The following is a 20,322-nucleotide window of genomic DNA, read 5'->3' as shown; positions in this document are numbered from 1 at the left end:
GGAGCAGACGAACAGCTTCAAGGCTGCCTTGGGCTGATTGATGAGCTAGACTTTCAACAAACATTTAAATAGACATCCTTCCTAGACAAACATTGTTCATCATCCATTACCAAAGAACCACATCAAATAACACAAGCAGATCACATCTCAATCATTCGACAAGAAGGCCTAAAAAGAACGGAAAGTTATGGGTACACCACATGCATCATGAATTTCTGGAGTCAGTCTTACTGACTAAAATCTAACAGTCGCTCGAAGCGTTCCCCTTGATGTTGGCATTAACCTCGTCATCGGAATTCTCACAGTGATAATTGGCATTCTGAGTAAAACCTTGGCATGGGCTACTTGGCGGTTGACCAGGGACAGACGTCGACGGCGTGGGCATCACAGTGGGAACCATGTTTGTCCCTTGCAAGAAGACTGACTGAGTTGAAAAGGTCCGCAAGAAGAAGAAATACCATTGCAAGCACAACCTGCACCAGGATATCGGCTTGGATATGAACTGGCATTGAGGTTTGGGAGAGGCAACTGAGCTGGAAAACGACATTGAACTTTGGAATGGAGAAGGAAAATATAGGTGTGCAATCGCAGCATTCTGGCGCTTTGATGCCCAAATACCCCATTCTATATTTAGATGTAGTTGACTTGTCGTTAATTACAGTTACCTTACTATTTCCCAAGCCAAATAATGTACAAGTTGATATTATTGAGTTTGGAAATCGTCGCTGTCGTCGACGTCCGTGCGGTAAGGTCATCGTTTCACAGACCACTGTCCTCAAACGTTCACTTCCGAAGTCTTCTTGCTCCTCCTCAAACTCCCAAACCTTCTCTTCAGCCCTTCACCTACTCGTCGCCCCGTCGTGTTGCTTCTTCGCACTTGGCCCTCGAACTCCGAGTAGTTCAGGGCGTTCCCTGGGTGGCTTCCGCTGGCACTTCGTTGGCGAGAAGCTGAGGATCCATTTTGTGGTTGCATTTCGTAGGAATTACCATCGGAAAGAATTCGCCGGTGATCGCTCTTCTGATCTTTCAAGGATTTCTCGATTGAGTACGAGGGCTCTCCTTTTCCTTTATAGTCTCCTGGCAGATATTTCTGATAGCTTATTAGCTAAGCTCAAGGATTTTGTCGGTGAACCCACAATGCCTGCCCATCTCTTGTAGGCACCACCCGGTGCATCCAGCTCTCTCATCAAATCAGCTCCTTCCTCGTAAGTCATTGGCCTACCATCATAACCCTCCATTCCGGGCGGAATGATAGCTGTTCCTTGCAATGGTACATGCTTGTCCAGCGAATCTTTGATGTTTTCTCTCGGTGTTGCTCTGATAGCTTCAGCGTTTGTTCCCCTCGTAGCTTCTACTGGCGAGCTTTGGTAGCTTGTGTTTCGTGCCAAGAGCGTTGCATCATATGGCCCTTCGTGGTGATAAGCTCCTCCAAGTACAGATTTGTCCAGTACATCGATCACATCAGCTCCTGGTAGATGTTTCTTCTTCAAATGGGGAGCACGGTTGGCCGCTTTGGCTTCTTTGCGTAGCTGATCAAGGGGTCGGTGAGACATGTCGCCTGGGTGAAGTTAGCTAAAGTTCTCGGCTTCATCCCTTCTTGGAATATGTTTCAATGCCAAGGAAGCATCATTACCTGGAAATCGTTCCCCCAAAGAACTGCCCCTCCTTCGTCCAATATCGTTTCCAGTCGGCTCGTCAATGCTTTTCCGGCTGGGTCCGGCGTTAGGGTATGCTCCAAAAGCTGCCTGTCTGTGAGCGGAAGATGAGGACGATGAGTATGGATTGGACGGATGGAACGAAGATTTGGTGGGGCTTGCAGAAGTCGGCGGTGTTGGATAGGCAGATACGGAAGGAGTCTTTGAAGTGCTTGCAACTGCTGGCCCTTTGGAAGTGGATGATGGTCGGTTGAAATGGCTTCCAGGACCCGTTTCTTGACTTGGTTCTGGGGCTGTTAAAGGGTCCAAAAGGTATTTGGAAGCCTGTTCAAGGGAAGTTAGAAAGGATCGAATGATGTTGATCAGCATGCGATCAAGCTTGGATCCTTGCTGTGTTGCTGGTGCTCGCTCGCAGGGACACTCACCCATCGCTTGTCCTCTGACGGAGGCTCCATCTTTGCTTAATTTCTGTTTACTTTGGAAGAAGCAATCGACGTTTTGTGAGATTGAAATCCAACAAGCAAGACAACCAGGAATTAAAAGTGTGGAAAGGAAAGACAGAAGGTGCCTGGGACCTCCGGATGAGTTGTACTCGTGCTGGTGGTGGTACACGCAAGAGCAACAGGGGTCGTCCTTTCGGCTTCGATTTGCAGGGGGCCGGCTACGTCATTCGCTGGCTGCAGCTGCCTCCCGCGTACTGGACAGTAAAATCAGATGAGAGCGGATCCACGGAAGCTTCGTCTCGCCCAGTGCACCTTCGACGGAGTACACCCACCCACTCGGGCGTGCACACCTCAGCCCCTGAGAAGACAACAAACTCGACGCGAGTTGCTGTTCTGTGACCCACAGCTGACGTTGAATTTGGATTTCCCCTTCGACTTCGAAGCTAGCCTCCGGTGACCTGCTGTCTGTACGCCCAAAATAGAAAATCTTAAGCGAGCGACCCAACCTCGATCGTTCTAGCCTCGCACCGGCGGAATGTTAACAAGGCAAACGACCGTTCCCCACTGTTTATCGCGGGTACCTCGAGATTTTGATCACGTCCACGGAAGGGGCTTAATAGCCATGGCTCTAGTCGACTACCCTTCCTCCGACGAGGATGAGAGCGTAGCTGTGGAGGACCTTCCTTGTTCCAGCTTGAAGCGCAAACGCGACGAGACGTCGTCAGATCTGCCTCCACTGCCCTCCAAGTTCCATGACTTGTATGCATCGACAACAAGAGTCAGTACACGAGATGATCCAAGTTTGCATGGCGGGAGGAAGAGAGTGACCCCACATGTTGAGGGCAACTGGCCGACCCATCTCTATATCGAGTGTATGGCCAAATCCTCTGCTTAGTATCTCGTCGCACAAGAACACTGCTGACTCGATCGAGGGTATCCTTCGGCTGCAGAATATGTCCCGTTGACTAGCTTGATCTCAACTCTGAAAGACAAATGTTCACTCATAGGTGCAGAAGGAGGGATCCGCTCCTTTCTGATCAGCGATCTTGGTGCACCCCTGCCACTTCACATTAGTCTCTCCCGACCAATTGCATTTGCTACCGAGCAGAAGGGTGCATTTGTTGATTCTCTTCAAAGGGCAATCAAGTCGTCCGGTGTTCGACCGTAAGTCGCTATCACCGTAAGTAGTTCGATCGCATAACTAACTTTCTAGATTCAACATCACCTTAGCTGGCCTTGACTGGGTCGCGAACTTTGAGAAGACACGCTGGTTTCTAGTGCTGCGACTGAGAAGACCTGATTTTGACGGACTAAACAAACTTCTCCATCTCAGCAACAAAGTCGTCCAGGAATACGGCCAGCCTGCGCTTTACACGAAAATTCCTCTGAATACCAAGAATTCCACAGGGAAATCTCCGTCCAAGAAATTCCCGAGTACCCTCTGGGCTGGTATGGAAGATCTTTCTGATGCTTTTCATATCAGCATAGCCTGGACCTTGACATCACCCGACCCTGATCTTTTGAAGCTCACAAAAGCAATAGCCACAGATCACATGAAAGGGCTCGATCAAATCCAGATCGAAATTGGAGAACTCAAGTCGAAGGTGGGAAATGCTGTCACGAATATCCCGCTACCAAAGGCAGTCTCTGTCGGGAAAGGGCTGTTCGGAAGTTGACAGCCATATCTATCCTTGACACATGCCTTAGATTCTTGCTGCCTTGCCCAGCGGAATCTTTTGATATTCACAGCTTATATAGGATTGTTAATATCTAATGAAGTCACCATCACAGAGCTTAGTACTTCTATCCCCTTTCCCAAATGTCAAAATTTGAGATTTGGATAGTCTGTTGGAGACTGCAAGTAGTTTTCGGCCCCAAAGTTGTCAGCTACTGACAAGCAGATTAGCAAAAAATCCATAGCATTTCTCCACAAACAGTTAGTGGTTCAATTATTGCAAGACTTTCGCCAATCTCATCGCGTGAAGGTGCCTCAGAAGAGGAACATCGCCGCTCTTAAATCAGCACTCTGATCCGCCAAGATATCCGAACTTCTCCGTGTTGCATGGGTAATGCGAATGCCCTAGGATTTCAACAATATCTTGAATATTCAATCAGGATTATAAGTGGCATTCTGACATTCAAAAATTTGCAAGCTCGGCATTCTTTGGCGGGCTCTCATTCGTCGTCGAATCGGATCTTGGTAGATGTGGCGCAGCTCTTCGAGAGGGGACTGCTGCCTCGCGACGAGTCACTGTCACAATGTTTTCCTACATCTTCACAAATGTACCGCCGTACCTTGATAATTCGTGATCAAAACGAGACAGCTCATAAACCTCAATTTTTCAATTCATCATTGATCCTGGAATCCACAATGGGCCTCCTTACGAGCGCAAGTTCAACCTTGACGACCATCTTTGCTTCCTCTCAAGCCCAGACTCAGGCTTCTCCTTCTACTAGTTCATTTCCTCAATTTTCCAAACTTCCAATCGAACTACGACTCAAGATCTGGGCTTTTGCTCTCGAGCCCCGACCTCTCCTTGTTCACCTCCACAAATTCGACCCATCATGGCTGAACGACCAGCAAAGATATGAAAGCTACGCCCCAGATTGGCCCGAACACTCCAGCTTGGCCGAACCCTTCGATGGCCCCCAGTTCACCCCCATGACAGAAGAGGAAGGGGGCGAAATATCCTGCAATCCAGATTATCCCTCAGATCCACAACCATATCACATGGTCGTCACGCCTTGCACTGATGCACATCCATGCCGCTGCACATACTACCCCCCGTCATCCACCCACGCACTCCCCTTACCACCCCTCCTTTCCACCTGCCGCGAAAGCCGAGAAGCTTTCATGGGCCAGTACATCCGCTGCCTAGAATCCGAATACTCCACTCGCGGCGTCCCGGTCGTGCATCCAACCTCCCTCCTCGTAAAATCACCACCATCAACACTTCTCCCCCAAACAGGCCTCATCATCAATCCCTTCCTCGACACAATTATCCTCCACGTAAATGTCGCGTGTCGCTCCGATGTCCAGCAAGTACACTTCTTTGCATCCATCCTATCTACCCAGCTCCCGGAGGTCAGAAAAGTAGTGATACAGATCGATATTGCTATGCCCCCGTATAAATTTTGGCAATCAGCTCGCTTTCAGTATTGGAGGAGGTGGGGGGAGGATGGGTGGTGGGTTCCTACGCGGTTTTTGATTAGGCTGAGAGGGTTGAGAGAAGTGGTGTTGGTGTGTGGAGAGAAAGAGAAGATGTTACCGTCCGAGTGGAGGGCGCGGACGGAGGGACAGTGGGTGGAAGAGTTGGAGAAGAAGATGGAGGAGTGGCCGGGGGAGTGGAGAGGAGAGATGCCGAGTTTGCGGTTTGTGGGGGATGTGAAGGAGGCTTGAGGCATCCGTATTTGCCATCTTGTTGGAAATGCGAAGTATGTGTCTCGCGACCAAACACGATACCGGTACCGAGTGCTTTGGAGATAGGGGTTAGCTCTCCGTCCTCGCTTACGAATATTGCGGCATAAAGTGACGGGATTACAGGGCATTTACGCTCGCGTAGGGGTCTTAGCGGACTCCAGGGTGTTGTTTAAGGTACTACACCCGTTATAAGCATTGTAACTCTAGGCCTGAATCCCTAAAACAAGGGCTGTAAGACATTTGCAAGGCGTTTGAAGATCTTCAGGGGTTACAATGTTGCTGGCGGAGCAACTATAGCGCTCGGACGCTGTGAGAGAGCTATTATAGGACCCTTTAGCGACTCTGCCCCTGTATGTACAGGGGACATGCCTTCTAAAGGCGTAGTACCCCTTGTTTATAGTTTATAGCGTGCTTACAGGAGAGTAGCCTGGAAATATAGGGGGCTTCAGTGAGTGAGTGTGGTAGAAAGTGGCCTGAAAATGGACTTGCAGTACGAATGCCCTGTAATCCCGTCACTTTATGCCGCAATCTTCGTAAATAGGAGTCTTCCAAAAAAAACAAAAAAAAGGCTCAAGACGACAAAAAAAGTTCACTATCCGCAAAGGCTTTATGATCAATGAATTGATAGCGCCCGTACCCGGGCAGCTGAAGACCCATATCGAAAAAGAATAATTAGAATACCATGGTATTCTAGAAGAGCGAAACAAAACTCTGGCGACCAGCCCGGAGGGTGGTCGCTGAGCGAAACAGCCGGACTGTTTTTTCCGTGAAACCGTAGGAAGTTTAGTTTTCTCTTTTCGCAGAGGTGGTTCGAGTGGTGACACCCCTACTACTAAGGCTCTTTACTTCATGAAGGAGAAAGCTTGTACGCTTTTTCGGTGGACGAGCCGCCGGCTTCAACCATTGCAAGCAGTGGAGGTATTTCAGCAAGTTTGCCCTCGTTGCGGAGTAGGTATTTAAACTTACACGCCAGTGCTCGTTTGTTAGCTGACGAGAAAATGCTTATTTTGCTATATGAAGGTGAATGGCTTTCCCATTAGAATTTCGCATAATCGAAGTTACCGGAGCAAGGCGCTGTTTATGACACCTTAGACGGGTGCACAACAGCTCTTGATATTCTGACAAGCAATTGGGAGAGCAGGGAAACACTGAAAATATGTATGGAATCTTCAAAATAGAGGTATCTTGTTCACGAGATCGATTGAGCTGAAATATGTGCCGGAAAGGAAGGGTCTCATCATTCCTGAGCGATATCATATCAGATAGAAAAGTTGAACCATAAGTTTGCGCTGTCTGTGGCGATTGGTACCTCGATTTTATGTTCAACTTCAAGTTCACTATGAACCAAGGGGTGAGAGGATATTCAGAGCTGAGTGGTGTTCGACCTTAAGGGACCTTGAGTAGTAACGAGGTTCTCTTGATTTCGGAAGGGCTGTAACGTACACCATTAAAGAATCCAGTGAAGGCATTCATATCACGATGGCCACAATCGAACCAAACACAAATGATAGCAGTCACAACCCCAGCAGCACATAATTAGCAGTGGTAAGATCTCCGTTGAAAGTATACTATTAATACCCTATCCACAAACGCCTCTACACCTTCCAGATCCCATCCTTTTCTTGCCGAACCCGCTCCAAATCCAAAGGTCAATCCCTAGTCCTACGAGTAGAACTGACTCTTCTGAAAGCTCTCTACACTCATATCACCCGCCTTTCCTGGCACCGGCGGTTTCGCGCTCTGGCTCGTCATACTATTCGTCCGACTTCCACTCTGACTCGCACTCTTGATCTCTGCAACTGCTTGCCCTGGTCGTCTCTGGACTTCTTCAAGGTAGACTCCTGGTAAGTATCCCATTCGTCCATCGCGGGCTCGACATCTCCACCACTCGCTCGGATTGCCCATTGGGTCACTCTTGCTCAAAACAGCAACAAAGTCACCCTTCTTGACCTCAAGGTCAACACCCTGCACAGCGGCTCCTGTCTCAGGCGTGAAATCGTATAACACCTTACAAAATGGCAGTTTCGAAGGATCGATTTGTTGTATAGGTTGACCGTCTGGTCCTATCTGACCAGCGGCTGCTAATCTTCGCTGCTCCTCTTCTTGGGATGCCGCGAGTGCTTTGATGAGTTTACCCATCAGGTATGGGAGGCCAAAAGCTGCGGCCAAGAAAAACAAGAAAGGCTTCTTGCTTGGTCGTGGAGGACTGGCGGGGGAGCCATCCGGGAGAAACTTCTTCCCTTCGAATTTGGCAAAGGCACTGGGTGTCAATGCTGTGGCGTCTGCTGGAGGTGGCCGTCCTGTGAGCTTGGCGAATAAAGTCCTCATCCAACGCAGTATTGCAAATATTCCTAGAATCGATCCAAGGGTATTTCTGAGGTTACCGAACTGCTCGGCTACGGATACCATTGCTACAATTGTTAGTGGAATCATATTTGGCTGGATTTAGCAACTCACCAAAGAAGCTGGAATGCGTAGCCATGTATGTGCTCTCCAACATCTGCGCAAACCCTCCAAAAGCGCCAACAATGCTCTCGATAATCTGGAAAGTCGCCTGCGTGCTCTGCGTAAAGCCGTGGGTTAAACTGTTCGGGTTGTTTGGATCTCCTTGCATCCCTCCCACCCCACCGTACATGCCACCTCCATACATTGAGCCATAGCCTCCCATCCCTCCCATTCCACCCATCCCACCCATCCCTCCATACATCCCAGAGCCGTAGCCGCCGTAGCCTCCCATTCTGGAGTATGGAGAAGTGTATGCAGAGCCAATCCCACCGTAAGGAGACGCCATGCCTCCAATTCCAGGGGTACCGTAAGGAGAGTACGCCGAGGCGTTTCTGTTGACAGCAGATGTGAGAGTCGAGGGCCGTTCGGGAACAGCGGGCGCCGACGATGAGGTCGAGGAGGATGATAAGGCAGAGGATTGTGGAGTTGATGCTGAGAAGCCCGTAGAGGAAGCTACTGAAGATGACATGGCTAGAGAATTGGTTGCAGGGTCAGCTTTTGTCAATCGGACGTGAATATCACAGGCTGATGGGAGAATAACAAACCTGTGTTTGCGCCCGCAGCTCCACCTCTTTCCCAAGGTTTTGGCGGTGATGTTGTCGCCATCCTCTGAGGTGCAGTTCTATCCTCTGCTAAGTGGCCTCTGTGGGCCTTCGAGACTTGTCGTCCGTGTCGTCGAGTGGAGGTTGAATTGTTGAGGTTGTGATGATTTGCGACTAGAAAGCTCGTGACGTTAAGAGGCGAAAGCCGAGCCTTTGGATGTGACAATTTCTGCGGGGTTTGCTGCAGAGTTCCGCCACTGTAGGAAATCGAAGCCGGTTGTAATGAAAATTTCTAAGGAGAAACGAACTGATTATGGTGAGCTCACAAGGAGAATTTCAAAATGAAGTTCAGTCTATTTTCTTTTTGCCAGTGGTCCATCTCGAATGTCCCCTTGTGGCTGGCAACGACGGACCTCGGCTTCGGCCAATGGGGCTCAAATCGCACCTCCACATGGGGGATGTCAAAAAGTGGGAATGCCGCGACTATCTTGGGACAAGCACACTTGATAAAGTGAGGAATACATTTCATCTGACATTTCTCGTCGGTTATTATTGCCTCCTGATTGTCAATAGGCCTCCTGGCTTTAGCACTTTACAGAAGCAAAAGTTGGAAAAACTAGTTATACTTCCGCCACTACCAATCCTAGCTTCTCAAATCCTTGGGTCTTCTTATTAATGAAATAGCCAAATTTTATAGTTGATACATTATAAAGTGTTGTTATATATTAAGTATTATTGTCTCAGGAATTATTTGAACAATGCCTTGTCACGTGCAAAGCATCACATGACTGAACGCTCACTCTTTTAGCACGCATCCGAGCGTGATTAAGCTCTCTGTACATGCACTTGTACCGCCTTACAACCACAGTATTTGCTACAGCATATATCTCTTATAGAATTTCCCCAACTCTAAGCAGTATAAATACGACCACTAACCATAAACTCGATGGTATTCCCTCTGCTCTTCCACCACCTTCGCGACGCAGAAGCCGAGCCACTCTTCCTCGAGGTACCAGAGGCTCCAGAGTTTCCTAACCACGCACTCGCATCCTTTGTCACACTACAACTAATAACAATGCTGTGTCCATCAGGGCCAAGACTCACCCCCGATGCAGATACAGTAGTAGCCGGCCCCCCAGCTATCAGGCTTTGAGAATCGATTGTGTATACCATCACATGGCTTTTTTCAATTTGTGAAACAGCTTCGGTTGAGCCATCAATAATGGCTGACGATCCACCTTAAAGCCAGAGAGTATGTTTTCCCTCCAGCGGTCACGGCAGGGCCGCCAGCGGAGAGAGAGGTAGAAATCGTTGGTGCCATGGTGCATGTCGGACCGGGGGTCCAGTGACACATGGGTATGCATGGAGATGGATGGCAGAAGGGTAATGACGTTGAACTCGTTTGTGAAGATACCGTTGTCGCTGGCATTTCTGATGAGACAGACGAGTTTTGTGGAAAAAGTTGCTAAAGAAGTTGCCAGAGAGGTTGAATTATCTCGAGGAATGACAGTCGCGAGCGTGTGAGTAACGAAAGCCCAGAAACAACCGAGAGTAAGATGCCGTATTTTCGAAGACTGATGGAATATCTCACTCCAAGGCTGATCCTGGAAGTTGTAAGCATCGCCACTTAGAGGAGAAAGAATTCTGGGGGCTATCCTTATTTATATTTCCCCATAGCCCACTGGATGTGCTGATCTGGTTCTCTTTTCAAGTTTGTGCGACTCGATAATGTTGGAATAGGGGCTTTTGTAGACACATTTCATCTCACATAGGTGCAGAGAAGCCTATAAATCCCGAGGATTCACCACTCCAGGCCGAACCAAGTGATGTTGCAAGTTGGTTAAATACGATTTGTGTCTCCAGCCGCCGGATGATTGAAACGTGCCCAGCTATTTGTCACTGTTGAGACTACACACCGTATTAAATCGTGGCGCAGTACATTAACAAAGCGAACATTATAATGCCAGCACTATTAACTCTACGCATAGTCCGAGATCTGAATGTGGAGGCCCGAAATTGAGAAGTCGACCTCCACTGCGCCACGGAGAATTGAGTTCGGGGTGAAATCGTAGATAAACGGGCTGCATACCTTGTAGAACGAATAAGCTATTTCGATATCCGTCATTACCATGGCTCCATTGTCTTCTAAATCAAGTATTAGCAATTCGCGCCTCTTTTTGCAAGGGATGTGAGGATACCAACGCCTTTGCTTGCCGACTTTGACTCGAAGGGTTAACTCGATACCAATCACTTTCTCATTTCTGGGTTGTCATAGAAAGTTCTAAATTTTCCTCCTGTTAATCATTCTTCCATGTCTATTTCCGAGCTCTGGTCCCGTCTCGCACAAGAATAGGCTTTCAGAAACGCATCGCCCTGACCTCCATTCGCCATTCGCCCCCTCACCACCTCGGAATAGATATCATGCGATCTCTCGATGGCGGGCAAGACCTCCTTCACAATATCTTCCGAATTTGCAACTATCTTCAGGAAACCTTGACTGACCGCCCAATGGTCCTCCACTAGATCCCTGGTATTCGTGCATCGATATTCCCAGAGCTGCTCCTCGATAATCTTGAAATCAAAAGGGCAGGTATGAAAGTTTGAGATGTAGCCAAGCAGTTGTTGGAAGGACCGTCAAGTGACCGAACAGAGTATCTCGATCAGAGGAGGTATAGTGCGGGACACACTTTGTTGATTGCGATAGTCGTGGTACTCGTGGTGGAGAGTTTTGGGGGTGGAGGACCACACTTCGTTGTGCATCCCATGCTCTTTTAGCTGTCGAGTGCGAGTGCTTTGGAACGAAGCTGAGAATTCGGAGAGAACTGGACAAAGTAGCGCAAAAAAATGATTAGGGTTATCACCTTGCAGAGCCTTTCTTTGATGGAAACTAACTCTTCGTAGCGCGTGGAATCTTTTCGAGGAAAGGAAGAAAGCTCGTGCTCAGCCTTGTCTCTGTACTGTACAAAAAGTGGCATCCACGATCATGGTTTCTCAGGTTCGCAAGCCGGAGTAAACAAAGATGACTACTCACCTTTCAGATGTAGGATTTGGTAGATTCGGAAAGATTGATTTGTCTTTCAACCTCCGTAATTTCGTAATGGGAACATTTGATCTCGTCTGGAGTCCTGTTTGGGAGTATCTTTGTCCTCGCACCGGTTTGAACTCGACGTATGGCATTGTGGCTTCTGTTTGAATCAATGTGAAGACATGCCTTGAATAGAGGGAGATGATCATAACTTACAAACTTCGTCGAGAAGGATAGCCGATTTAAATTGTGACCGTTGAAGCATCAATTGACAAGTCTAGCCCTCTAGCTACGGCTTTGAAATTTGGATGCGAAAAGCGCACCATCCTGTTCTAATCCGGGCCACCCCGTGAAAGAACCAACACTGGAACCGTCTAGTGAATTTCAGAGCTTTGCATCATGTTAAAAATCATAGTGCTTGAGACGGTGTCCAGCTTTAAAATGGCACTTCCAGCACGTGACTCAGAGTACTTGAAGATATTTCGAAAATACTTTGATTAAGATCAAATAGATTCATACAATATTGTATTTTTTCTTCTTTTTCGCATTGCACTCCTTACTTCAATTCAGCAAAAGCTGGAGCCATTTGCATGAACTCCTTCCACGTCGTCAATTTATCGCTCACGATCTAAGTTAATGTCAGCACTCTGTTCTCATAACTGCTGCGGACAATCTTCTCTTACAGAATGGCTTTCATCCAAGCTAGCTCCGAAGTAGTAACCAAATTCATTCATCAACCTCATGTTTTGCAACAGCTCTTCGGCGCTCTTTTCTGGGGCTCCAGTCTTCATCATGATGCCTTTGAAGACGTCATGAGGTAACTCAGCAGACTTTGCGGTCTTTCCAGCCTCAGGATATTGTTCCTTGAACTCCTTCACAATCTCGTCAATGGTGTAATAGTCTGTAGCACCGTAGATGCGCTTTCCGAGTGTCTTCTCGCGGTTGTTCAAGATGCCTTTGACGAACTTCCCGGTGTCATCGGCGGTGTTAAGAAGTGGAATTGGTGTAGAGCCAGGAATTGGGAGAGCAAATGTCCAGTCGTTGTTGGGAGGTGCTTGTCTGAACATCCCACCCGGAATGTTGGACATGTAGAATCCAGGCATAAAATAGGATGCAGGAAGCCCCGATATCCGGATGTACTGCTCGATGTGGGCCTTGGAATCAAAGTGCTCGACGTGCTCGAGAACGCCCTTAGAATCTGCGAGGGTCAGTAGAGTCCAGAATAAATCGAGGTGATACTTACGCTCTTTGACCTCAGGCAAGCTGCTCCACACGAAATGCTGAACTCCAGCTTCCTGTTCGGGCTTGATTAGATAAATATTTCCGAAATTGGAAAGTTGAAATTCATACCTTGGCAGCGTCTGCCATACCCTTTCCCTGGGTCATTTCGACCTCAGCGCTCCTGCTCTCCCAATAATTGGTAACAGCAAAAACCGCATAAGCATCCTTCATGGCGCCTTTCAGCGTGGAAGTATTGTTCAAATCGGCCTGTAGAACATGGGGTTAGCTCCTGGATCCGAATTTTGAACTTTGCAACTCACAGCTACTGTCTCGGCACCCAGTGACTCCAGCTCCTTGGCGGATGGCTTTGACACATCACGGGTTACTCCTCGGACGGTCCAGCTCTCTCTCATTTTGGCATCCCCGAGAACTGCCTTGACGACTGAGCCTCCCTGAACACCGGTGGCTCCAAAAACCACAAGAATCTTCTTGGTTGCCATTGCAAAGGATCTAGGCTTTAGGAATATGGTGGTTTTATTGAGATTGATGATCGGTTTGAGGGTTCGGATGATGAAATCGACTTTATGTCACAGATGAGTTGGTCTAGAGCTGTTGAAGACTGAAGGAAAATGTGAAATGTAGAAGGATGGGAGTGATGAATAGAGGTATTAAGGAACAGCACGACGATGATACTTATACCTTTGGTTTCTCTTGAGTATCAAGCCATCGGTGCTCGGTTGATCCTGGACTTGAAAGGCTTGAATCCACTGCATCTGTACCCTCAACAGGCAGATTCGCGGGACAACGTTCCCGAATTTGGAGTGAGCATGCGCAACTTACAAATCGTTAGCTCACCAAGCCTCCACGCCATCTAGGTCATGGAAACGTCGCGAGCAATAAGTTGCGAGGCCGCGATGTCGAAGAGGGGTTCAAGGCGAATTGCGCCAATGAAAGGGACTTCGGGCTCCAGAGTAGCGCCCAACACCGAGACCGAATCCGCGAGGATCCCCGATTTCATAAGCAAAATATTGCCGCCTCCCTGCCGCCTCTGGATGATACCGAGATTTCGAGTAGTGGATCATGACGTTTGTGATGCTGATTGGGTGGATTGCAAATGCATGGACGGGGCGAGGTCTGCACCCTGGCTGACCAAGCAATAAGTGTTTGATCTTGAAGCTTTACGTGACGGCCAACACTTCTCCGAAGCTCGATGACTTGTTTAAAGTACGCATACGAAATGCCTGAAAAAGAACGACCCGACCCTGGTCCAAGAATCCAATTAGCCGAGGAAAGAGCGCCTAATTTCTATTTTGGACCCCATCGCCTGTATCGTGTTTCAAGAGCTGCAAGTCTGCGATTCCCTGATGATCTGAACCATCTCGAGCCGTTCTGAGATTGCCCCGTAGTGCTTTTAGAAGATGTTCGAACTCGATGGCGATTGCTCTTCCAATGAAGGCCGTTCTCCTCCGGGACGAACCGTTGCCCTGGGTCCATACCGTGTGACCTCGAACTTTGCCTGTACTCAATGTTGAACTTTTGGAACATCGATCACTGAAGTGGCCGAGGACCCAGAACCTCGCTTTTGTTCCTGTTGCTCGCGGCAAGATATGCCTTTTATTCGCTCGCTTATTCTGAAAGGAGACTTTGATGCAAGATTCTATGCAGGAAGAATACTCGTCCAATCAGTGGATGAAACCCCAGCTGCTCTTGAACGATCTTCGCCATCTTTGCGATGAGTTGCTCTCGAAACCCTGTGTGTACAACAACAAGTGACATGGATGTCGCGGTTAAAACCCAAGTGGCCGAGCTTTATCTTAAAGTTGGCCTCCGGCTTGCTGGCCTTCAAGATCTTGCTTTCGTCTCGTTGAGATTTGTCTTGTTTTAAATACAATTTTCGGGTGTGATGCTTCTCCGCCTGCGCATATGAGCTCGGTTGGCAAACATGTCGAGAAACGGGACAAGGTACAATCCTGTTCCTGGACGGACTACAACTGGTATCAGCGAGATTTCTCCCATTCCAAGGAAGACTGTGGGTAGCAGGGCCTTACCAAATGAGAAGAACGGCATCAAATACCGCACAGTCCCTCTAGAGACAGAGAGTTACCCCAGCAATGTTTCCCTCATATCGAGAGAGATAGCGGGCTCAGGCCCAGCACAGAATGAACCTACTTTAATCACGTCCAGCTGGGGGATCGGATGGAAGATACCAGCTTTGATGACTGCAAACTACTGTTTTGGTATGAAAAACAATCCGCCCGGGAGGTGTCTTGAGCTGACACCAAGCAGCTCTCGGGATCGCTGTCGCTCATTACCTTCTTTTCCACTATATCGACCGGAAACCTGCAGACGGGGCTCACCCGTTGGTCCGTCAATCATATGTCGCAACCACTTCTAACATTCTGTCCAATGCTTTCGGATTTGCCATTCGCGGATCCATGGCCGTTGCCTTCACTCAGTATCTCTGGCATCTCCTACGAGCCTACTCGATGAAGGTATCGACCATTGAGCTACTGTTCTGCCTGCGGACAAATCCTGTCCACCTTTTCAAATATACCGCATATGCAGCGACTCCCTCTTTGTGTGCTTTGGCGATTTTCATATGGGGCACGCAGGTGGTGACAGGCTTTCCCCCAGGTGCCATCAGTGTGATCACAAGCCAGGCGATCCACTATAAGGTCATGCCGGCTCCCTCATTCAACGCATCCTTTGTATGTATAGCATTGTGGAGAAATAGCCGCTCAAACTGAAGCTCTTGGGGTTGGTACTGACTGTTGTGTGTGATAGATGGGAAATGGCTCTGGAGTTGAGGCGCAGAAGTTCGCATTGATGCCAATAGAACTTGGGGAGGACACGAACTCCTTCAGAAGAGCGTAATTTATTCCTTCAGTGTTCCACTGAGAAAGAAGGCTTGCTGATGCTTTGTTTGTAGTAGCATAGCTAATGCAGCTTACGATAACCTCCTCCTTCGAATGACATACCAAGTCATGGTCAGCGGGGAGGCTCTTCCAATGCCGTCAATCTGTGGAGTCAACTGCAGCTATATAATGGAATTTGAAGGTCCATACCTTGGCTGCGAGCATTCCACGTCGGCAGATTGGCACAACACAACATTTTACGAAACTGATGTGGGCCTGGTGGGCAACTTGAGTATGAACATCTACCAAGCGTCTGTTTATGACCCTGGCAAAATTGCCGGCCCAGGTCCCCCTCTTCCAAACAAAGGAACCTACTCTGCCAACTACTATAACGGCACGACACTTTACCCACTGTTGGCCAACGAAGCCGCCTTGACCGATAGTTCAAACACATCCGTTCTAGCCCTGTCAGACAACGTGAAATGTAGTTTTCAGCGTGCCAAGTACACTATTAACCACCAATACATCAACAGCGTGCACTCCAGGAGCATCATCGCAGAACCAATCGACAAACTCGTCAATTTGATTCCCCCCACCTATGAAAACACGATATCCGTCCCTGGGATTGGGCTTCCCAAAGGATTCGACTTCGGAACCACTCCAGCAAACTGGAGCGACTCTGCGAAAGCTGTATATCGCGATCTGCAGCATTGCCAGATCATCGATTCTATGCTATACTACATCGATGGGAACTTCACAGGCTATCCATCTCCAACTGCCAATACCATGAACAGCACGACAACGCCAGGATTCATGGAAGGAATTGGATGGAGCAATTCCGTCAGTGGCACAGCATCTGTACCAGGCAAGTACCCCATACTCCAAGCACGCAATCAAAGACTTCTCTGACTTCTCTCTAGCTAGAGCCGACGGTATCCAAGGGGTCATCATCGAGCGGACCCGCTTCAACACTGCCTTCGACAATCTCCAGCCAGTTGCCGACTCAGGAAAGCCACAATTCATCGTCAACCAAACAACTCTCAATGACCAATTGATAAACATCACTATGTCAGTGATGATGGCGTACAACCAATGGTCCACACAAGTCAACGCCACAGTCATCGACTCCGTGAACGTCTACTCCTTCTCGCAGCCCCTAGTCCTCATCCTCCCCTACTTCATCACCCTTGCAGCAGCACTCCCCTTCATCATTCTGGGCTTCGCAGCGCTGATCCGCAACGGCGTGTCCGCCACCGACGGCGGCTTCATGCAAATCATCGCCACGTCCACTGGGAGCGCGGCTCTCGACCGTGCTGCGGCCGGGGGCTGCCTGGGAGGAGACGAAAACGCGCCGCGTGAGCTCAGGGAGCTGAAGATCCGGTTTGGCGAGTTTGTGGGGAGAGGGGACGCAGGTGTTAAGAGGGCTGGGTTCGGCGTTGACGGGGAGGTTAAGCCTTTGAGGAAAGGAGCGCAATATGGCATCGCTAGATGGCTATGAAAATGCGATACAAGAGCGGGAGGACGGCGAGAAGGTTGCCTTGCAGGACTCGCCGGCTCGCAGTGGCCACCAAGGACCATTTTTCGAGGCACGGGCTGGAGGTTCCGTTTACCAACCGCACCTGCCACTTGACACGATTTCCGGCCAGGGATCTAAACTTCAGCCCCTATCCAACCCCGCTCCCGGGTTTGACGTTTGAAAATATGAACTTTATTAAAAGCTTGATTTAGACTTGTCGGAAGCTGGGGTTTTTTTGGTTACGCGCGGCGGGCTGGTGTGGCAAAAACTCACGTGATAGAAAAATGTCACTGTCACATGACCTAGAGAAATATTTGACCGGTAGCCGGAGGCTTAAGGGGGGGTCAGGGGGTCCCCCCTAAGATTAAAGACTATTATCTTACCTCTAAGGGTATTAAAAGAATGCGCTCTCTTAAAGAGAGAAAATCTGGCTTTTACTATTTGCATTTGCACTTGCTAATGCGGCCCCTGGTATAGATTCGAAAGCCCGAATGAAATGTCACTTGACACTGGACATGGCAACATCTCCACTGTTCAGCCTCTCATATCAGACAATGGCGGGATCAATCACTTCATTCATTGATTGAAGTCAATTTTGGACATCATTGGTTCGTATTTATAGGTCTGTATGTACACAGAAACCCCGCTGAAGCGATCCGAAACACGAATGCCGCTGCCGATGCAGTCCTGCCCAGTATTGCCCCGTTTACATTGAAGGAAAAGAAGAAATTGGCAGGGCTTCGCACCAGCAGGGAGTTGGAGACAAGAGCTGCCAAATTACAACTGCAGTTTAACGGAAACACGATCCAGAGCACACGAAATCCTACTGTGTCCTTATCCTAAAAAGGAGCAAAGGTTCAGCAAGAAATCAGTTGCCTGGCCGTTTAGGTGACAGAGAAGTGGGAGACCTGGTTGTCAGGTGTAGCTTGACACATCTTATTGATGTCACTGGCAGCGAGAGTTGAGGGGAAGTCTGTGTCGGCCGGCAGAACCTGGATGTGAATCGTGGAACTGCTGGAGCTGAAGACAACCGCAAGTTTCATAGTGTCTGAAGTCGGGCGCTCAATGTAATCCGAATCTCCGCCAGGCTTGTTGGTGTGGAGAGTGCTCTTGAGGTACGTGGATCCTTCAAAAAGGGATTCAGCGATGTCAAACCTACCCCCCGGGATCAGCATTATTCTATCAAAACTCTCGGAGTACTTACTCGCCGCATCCGCTCGTCCAGCAATTGCAAGTATCCGGACCATACTGTGTTGTGCGTGGAATCTGAGCATTAAGCATCCAAATTGCCGGCATATCACTCTCAAAGCCTCCATGAGTACCTGAATCCATGGGCATCATGTACTCGATGAGGAAGACTTTATCAGCACCGTCAAATCCATCTATGAATCTATTAGTTCTCGCATGGCTGAAAGGAGCGCGAATACTCACGATACGCAACGGATCCTGGTTGAACATAACCACAATCATTGGCACTGCAAGCTTGGCCCAGCATGACAGTAATCTCAGAACCAGATGGGATGATGGTATCGGTGAGCTTCTGAGGAGAAGATGCACCAGCAGTACCAGCGCTGTTGACATATGCAAGCGAAGCCCCAAAGGCGCTGTCAATAAGTTAGCAGTGGTTTAAACTCATCAGTCTTCAGAAGTTTACAAATTTGGAAAATGTTACTAAGAAAGGGTATTGAAGATGTGCGGGGGTGCAAAGTGAGGTTGCGGCCTCTGCTTACTAGGAAAAGACTCCAGATCCTTGGCCACCATGATTTCCGAGGAATACCAAATTGTCAACTGTCTGGGAAACCGAATCATAGTACGCGATTCTCTCATACTGCTGACCTTGGGCAATACCCGGTCCGGCAGGCGGTGCGGGAAGAACCTTGGCTGGTTGGGCCACTGGGGTAGATGGATTCATCAACGCCTCGGTTGGGAGAGGAACTAGCGATCGTTAGCAGCGATCAAAGGCTATCTAATTGCTTCAAAGACGAACCTTCGCTGGGCTTGGCAGGGGCAGGGGTGGGAGGATTTGCAGCAGACTGAGGAGCTGGATTGTGAGCTGGAGCTGGAACTGGAGCTGGAGTATCGGAGGCGGTGCAAGTAGGAGCAGGCCCTCCACCAAACCAGTTGTTGACCCAAGTTTGAACCTGGCCGTCAATTGTTGCAGTTACCATAGCCGGAGGGATACAGGACGATGGAGAGGGTCCGGGGTAATTGTTCACCCAATGGACAACTTGACCGTCGATGGTTGCAGTGACCTCCTCCTGACGCTTGTTCTGGGCATGAACATTGTGCTTGGCTTGGAGACGGTTATGGACATGCTGATGGGCTCGCTGGTGAACGTTGGTGTCTCGAACCTTCTTAACAGACTTAGCGCTCGAAGGAATATAGGCCGCAAGCTGCTTGATGTGGATAGGGCCACGAAAGTGCAGAGAGACCTATGCAAGCAAAATATGTCAGCGGTCGCGTAGAGTTATCCTCGATCTGGGCTGGCTCACCTCCTCATTCAACGGTGCAAGAGGACCAGAGAATGCCTTCATCTGATATTCGCACGAACCAGTCTGGTTGTTCATGCTGGTAATTTGCTTATACGAGCCGGAAGAGCCAACATTAGAGTACTGAATTGCCTTGACAGGCTGGCAGAACCAGTTGCCATTCAGCTCTTGCTTTGGACCCATGGCACACATATCAGCAAGGACATTGCCAACGGACAGCAGGGCCGCGAGAGCGACAACGGGCGCCGATTTCTTCATTACGGGCCGTGATTTCTTAAATCATGTAGAGTATCGATTTTTTTCGGTGGATGTTGGGTTTGGGAGTACAAGGTCGGGCCGTTCGCGACTCTATGTCTACAAACACCTGTGAATCCGCGGTTGGGAGTCAAGGAGAGTCAAAGTATGATTGTAAGGACTGTCAGGAGCAGCGGACTGCTCAACAGGGATACAAGAAGGGATGTTGGAGGAGTCAAAGAGTGGTGTTGGAAGGAAAGGGGTTGTGTTCTAGTACACATGGTATTTACAAACATCATTTGGCGAATTCGGCAGTCACGTGTGCGGGGGAAACAAGTATCAAAGATGACGCCGATAATGGTTGCCGCATTATTCACAGCCCGATAAGGCGGATGCTAGCAGGAGCCGAGCGCAAA

The 20,322-nt window shown here is 48.9% G+C and overlaps 7 protein-coding genes across 7 annotated transcripts; 3 read left to right on the top strand and 4 right to left on the bottom strand.

The window, feature by feature from the left end:
* Positions 1–495: 495 nt before the first annotated feature.
* On the bottom strand, positions 496–2,252 carry K444DRAFT_611646 (uncharacterized protein). The gene is made up of 4 exons (XM_024879985.1): positions 2,081–2,252; positions 1,634–1,979; positions 1,137–1,558; positions 496–1,090 (listed from the first exon to the last, which is right to left on the bottom strand). The coding sequence occupies exons 1-4, from the start codon at positions 2,108–2,110 to the stop codon at positions 776–778; spliced, it is 1,113 nt and encodes a 370-aa protein (XP_024738298.1). The 5' UTR covers positions 2,111–2,252; the 3' UTR covers positions 496–775.
* A 468-nt stretch (positions 2,253–2,720) lies between these two features.
* On the top strand, positions 2,721–3,774 carry K444DRAFT_628436 (uncharacterized protein; the record flags this gene model as incomplete). The annotated part of the gene is made up of 3 exons (XM_024882913.1): positions 2,721–2,970; positions 3,031–3,262; positions 3,312–3,774. 3 exons carry the CDS (start codon positions 2,721–2,723, stop codon positions 3,772–3,774), a joined length of 945 nt encoding a protein of 314 aa, XP_024738297.1.
* A 623-nt stretch (positions 3,775–4,397) lies between these two features.
* Positions 4,398–5,947, top strand: K444DRAFT_611643 (uncharacterized protein). The gene has a single exon (XM_024879984.1). It carries the CDS (start codon positions 4,470–4,472, stop codon positions 5,496–5,498), a length of 1,029 nt encoding a protein of 342 aa, XP_024738296.1. The 5' UTR covers positions 4,398–4,469; the 3' UTR covers positions 5,499–5,947.
* Positions 5,948–7,181: 1,234 nt separating this feature from the next.
* On the bottom strand, positions 7,182–8,630 carry K444DRAFT_525990 (uncharacterized protein; the record flags this gene model as incomplete). Its single annotated transcript, XM_024874507.1, has 3 exons — positions 7,182–7,930; positions 7,977–8,477; positions 8,570–8,630. 3 exons carry the CDS (start codon positions 8,628–8,630, stop codon positions 7,182–7,184), a joined length of 1,311 nt encoding a protein of 436 aa, XP_024738295.1.
* A 3,517-nt stretch (positions 8,631–12,147) lies between these two features.
* Positions 12,148–13,312, bottom strand: K444DRAFT_642456 (putative NmrA-like family domain-containing protein 1; the record flags this gene model as incomplete). The annotated part of the gene is made up of 5 exons (XM_024884741.1): positions 12,148–12,219; positions 12,275–12,789; positions 12,835–12,886; positions 12,942–13,079; positions 13,133–13,312. The coding sequence occupies 5 exons, from the start codon at positions 13,310–13,312 to the stop codon at positions 12,148–12,150; spliced, it is 957 nt and encodes a 318-aa protein (XP_024738294.1).
* Positions 13,313–14,480: 1,168 nt separating this feature from the next.
* On the top strand, positions 14,481–17,616 carry K444DRAFT_369098 (uncharacterized protein). Its single transcript, XM_024872257.1, has 5 exons — positions 14,481–15,049; positions 15,099–15,520; positions 15,597–15,682; positions 15,742–16,532; positions 16,588–17,616. Exons 1-5 carry the CDS (start codon positions 14,755–14,757, stop codon positions 17,163–17,165), a joined length of 2,172 nt encoding a protein of 723 aa, XP_024738293.1. The 5' UTR covers positions 14,481–14,754; the 3' UTR covers positions 17,166–17,616.
* A 163-nt stretch (positions 17,617–17,779) lies between these two features.
* On the bottom strand, positions 17,780–20,149 carry K444DRAFT_611635 (uncharacterized protein). The gene is made up of 6 exons (XM_024879983.1): positions 19,676–20,149; positions 19,171–19,615; positions 18,914–19,118; positions 18,615–18,787; positions 18,388–18,565; positions 17,780–18,338 (listed from the first exon to the last, which is right to left on the bottom strand). Exons 1-6 carry the CDS (start codon positions 19,928–19,930, stop codon positions 18,068–18,070), a joined length of 1,527 nt encoding a protein of 508 aa, XP_024738292.1. The 5' UTR covers positions 19,931–20,149; the 3' UTR covers positions 17,780–18,067.
* Positions 20,150–20,322: the final 173 nt, after the last annotated feature.

The sequence above is a fragment of the Hyaloscypha bicolor genome (assembly GCF_002865645.1).
Source record: "Hyaloscypha bicolor E unplaced genomic scaffold K444scaffold_56, whole genome shotgun sequence".
NCBI classification, from domain to species: domain Eukaryota; kingdom Fungi; phylum Ascomycota; class Leotiomycetes; order Helotiales; family Hyaloscyphaceae; genus Hyaloscypha; species Hyaloscypha bicolor.
This window is presented reverse-complemented; position numbering and strand designations above follow the sequence as displayed.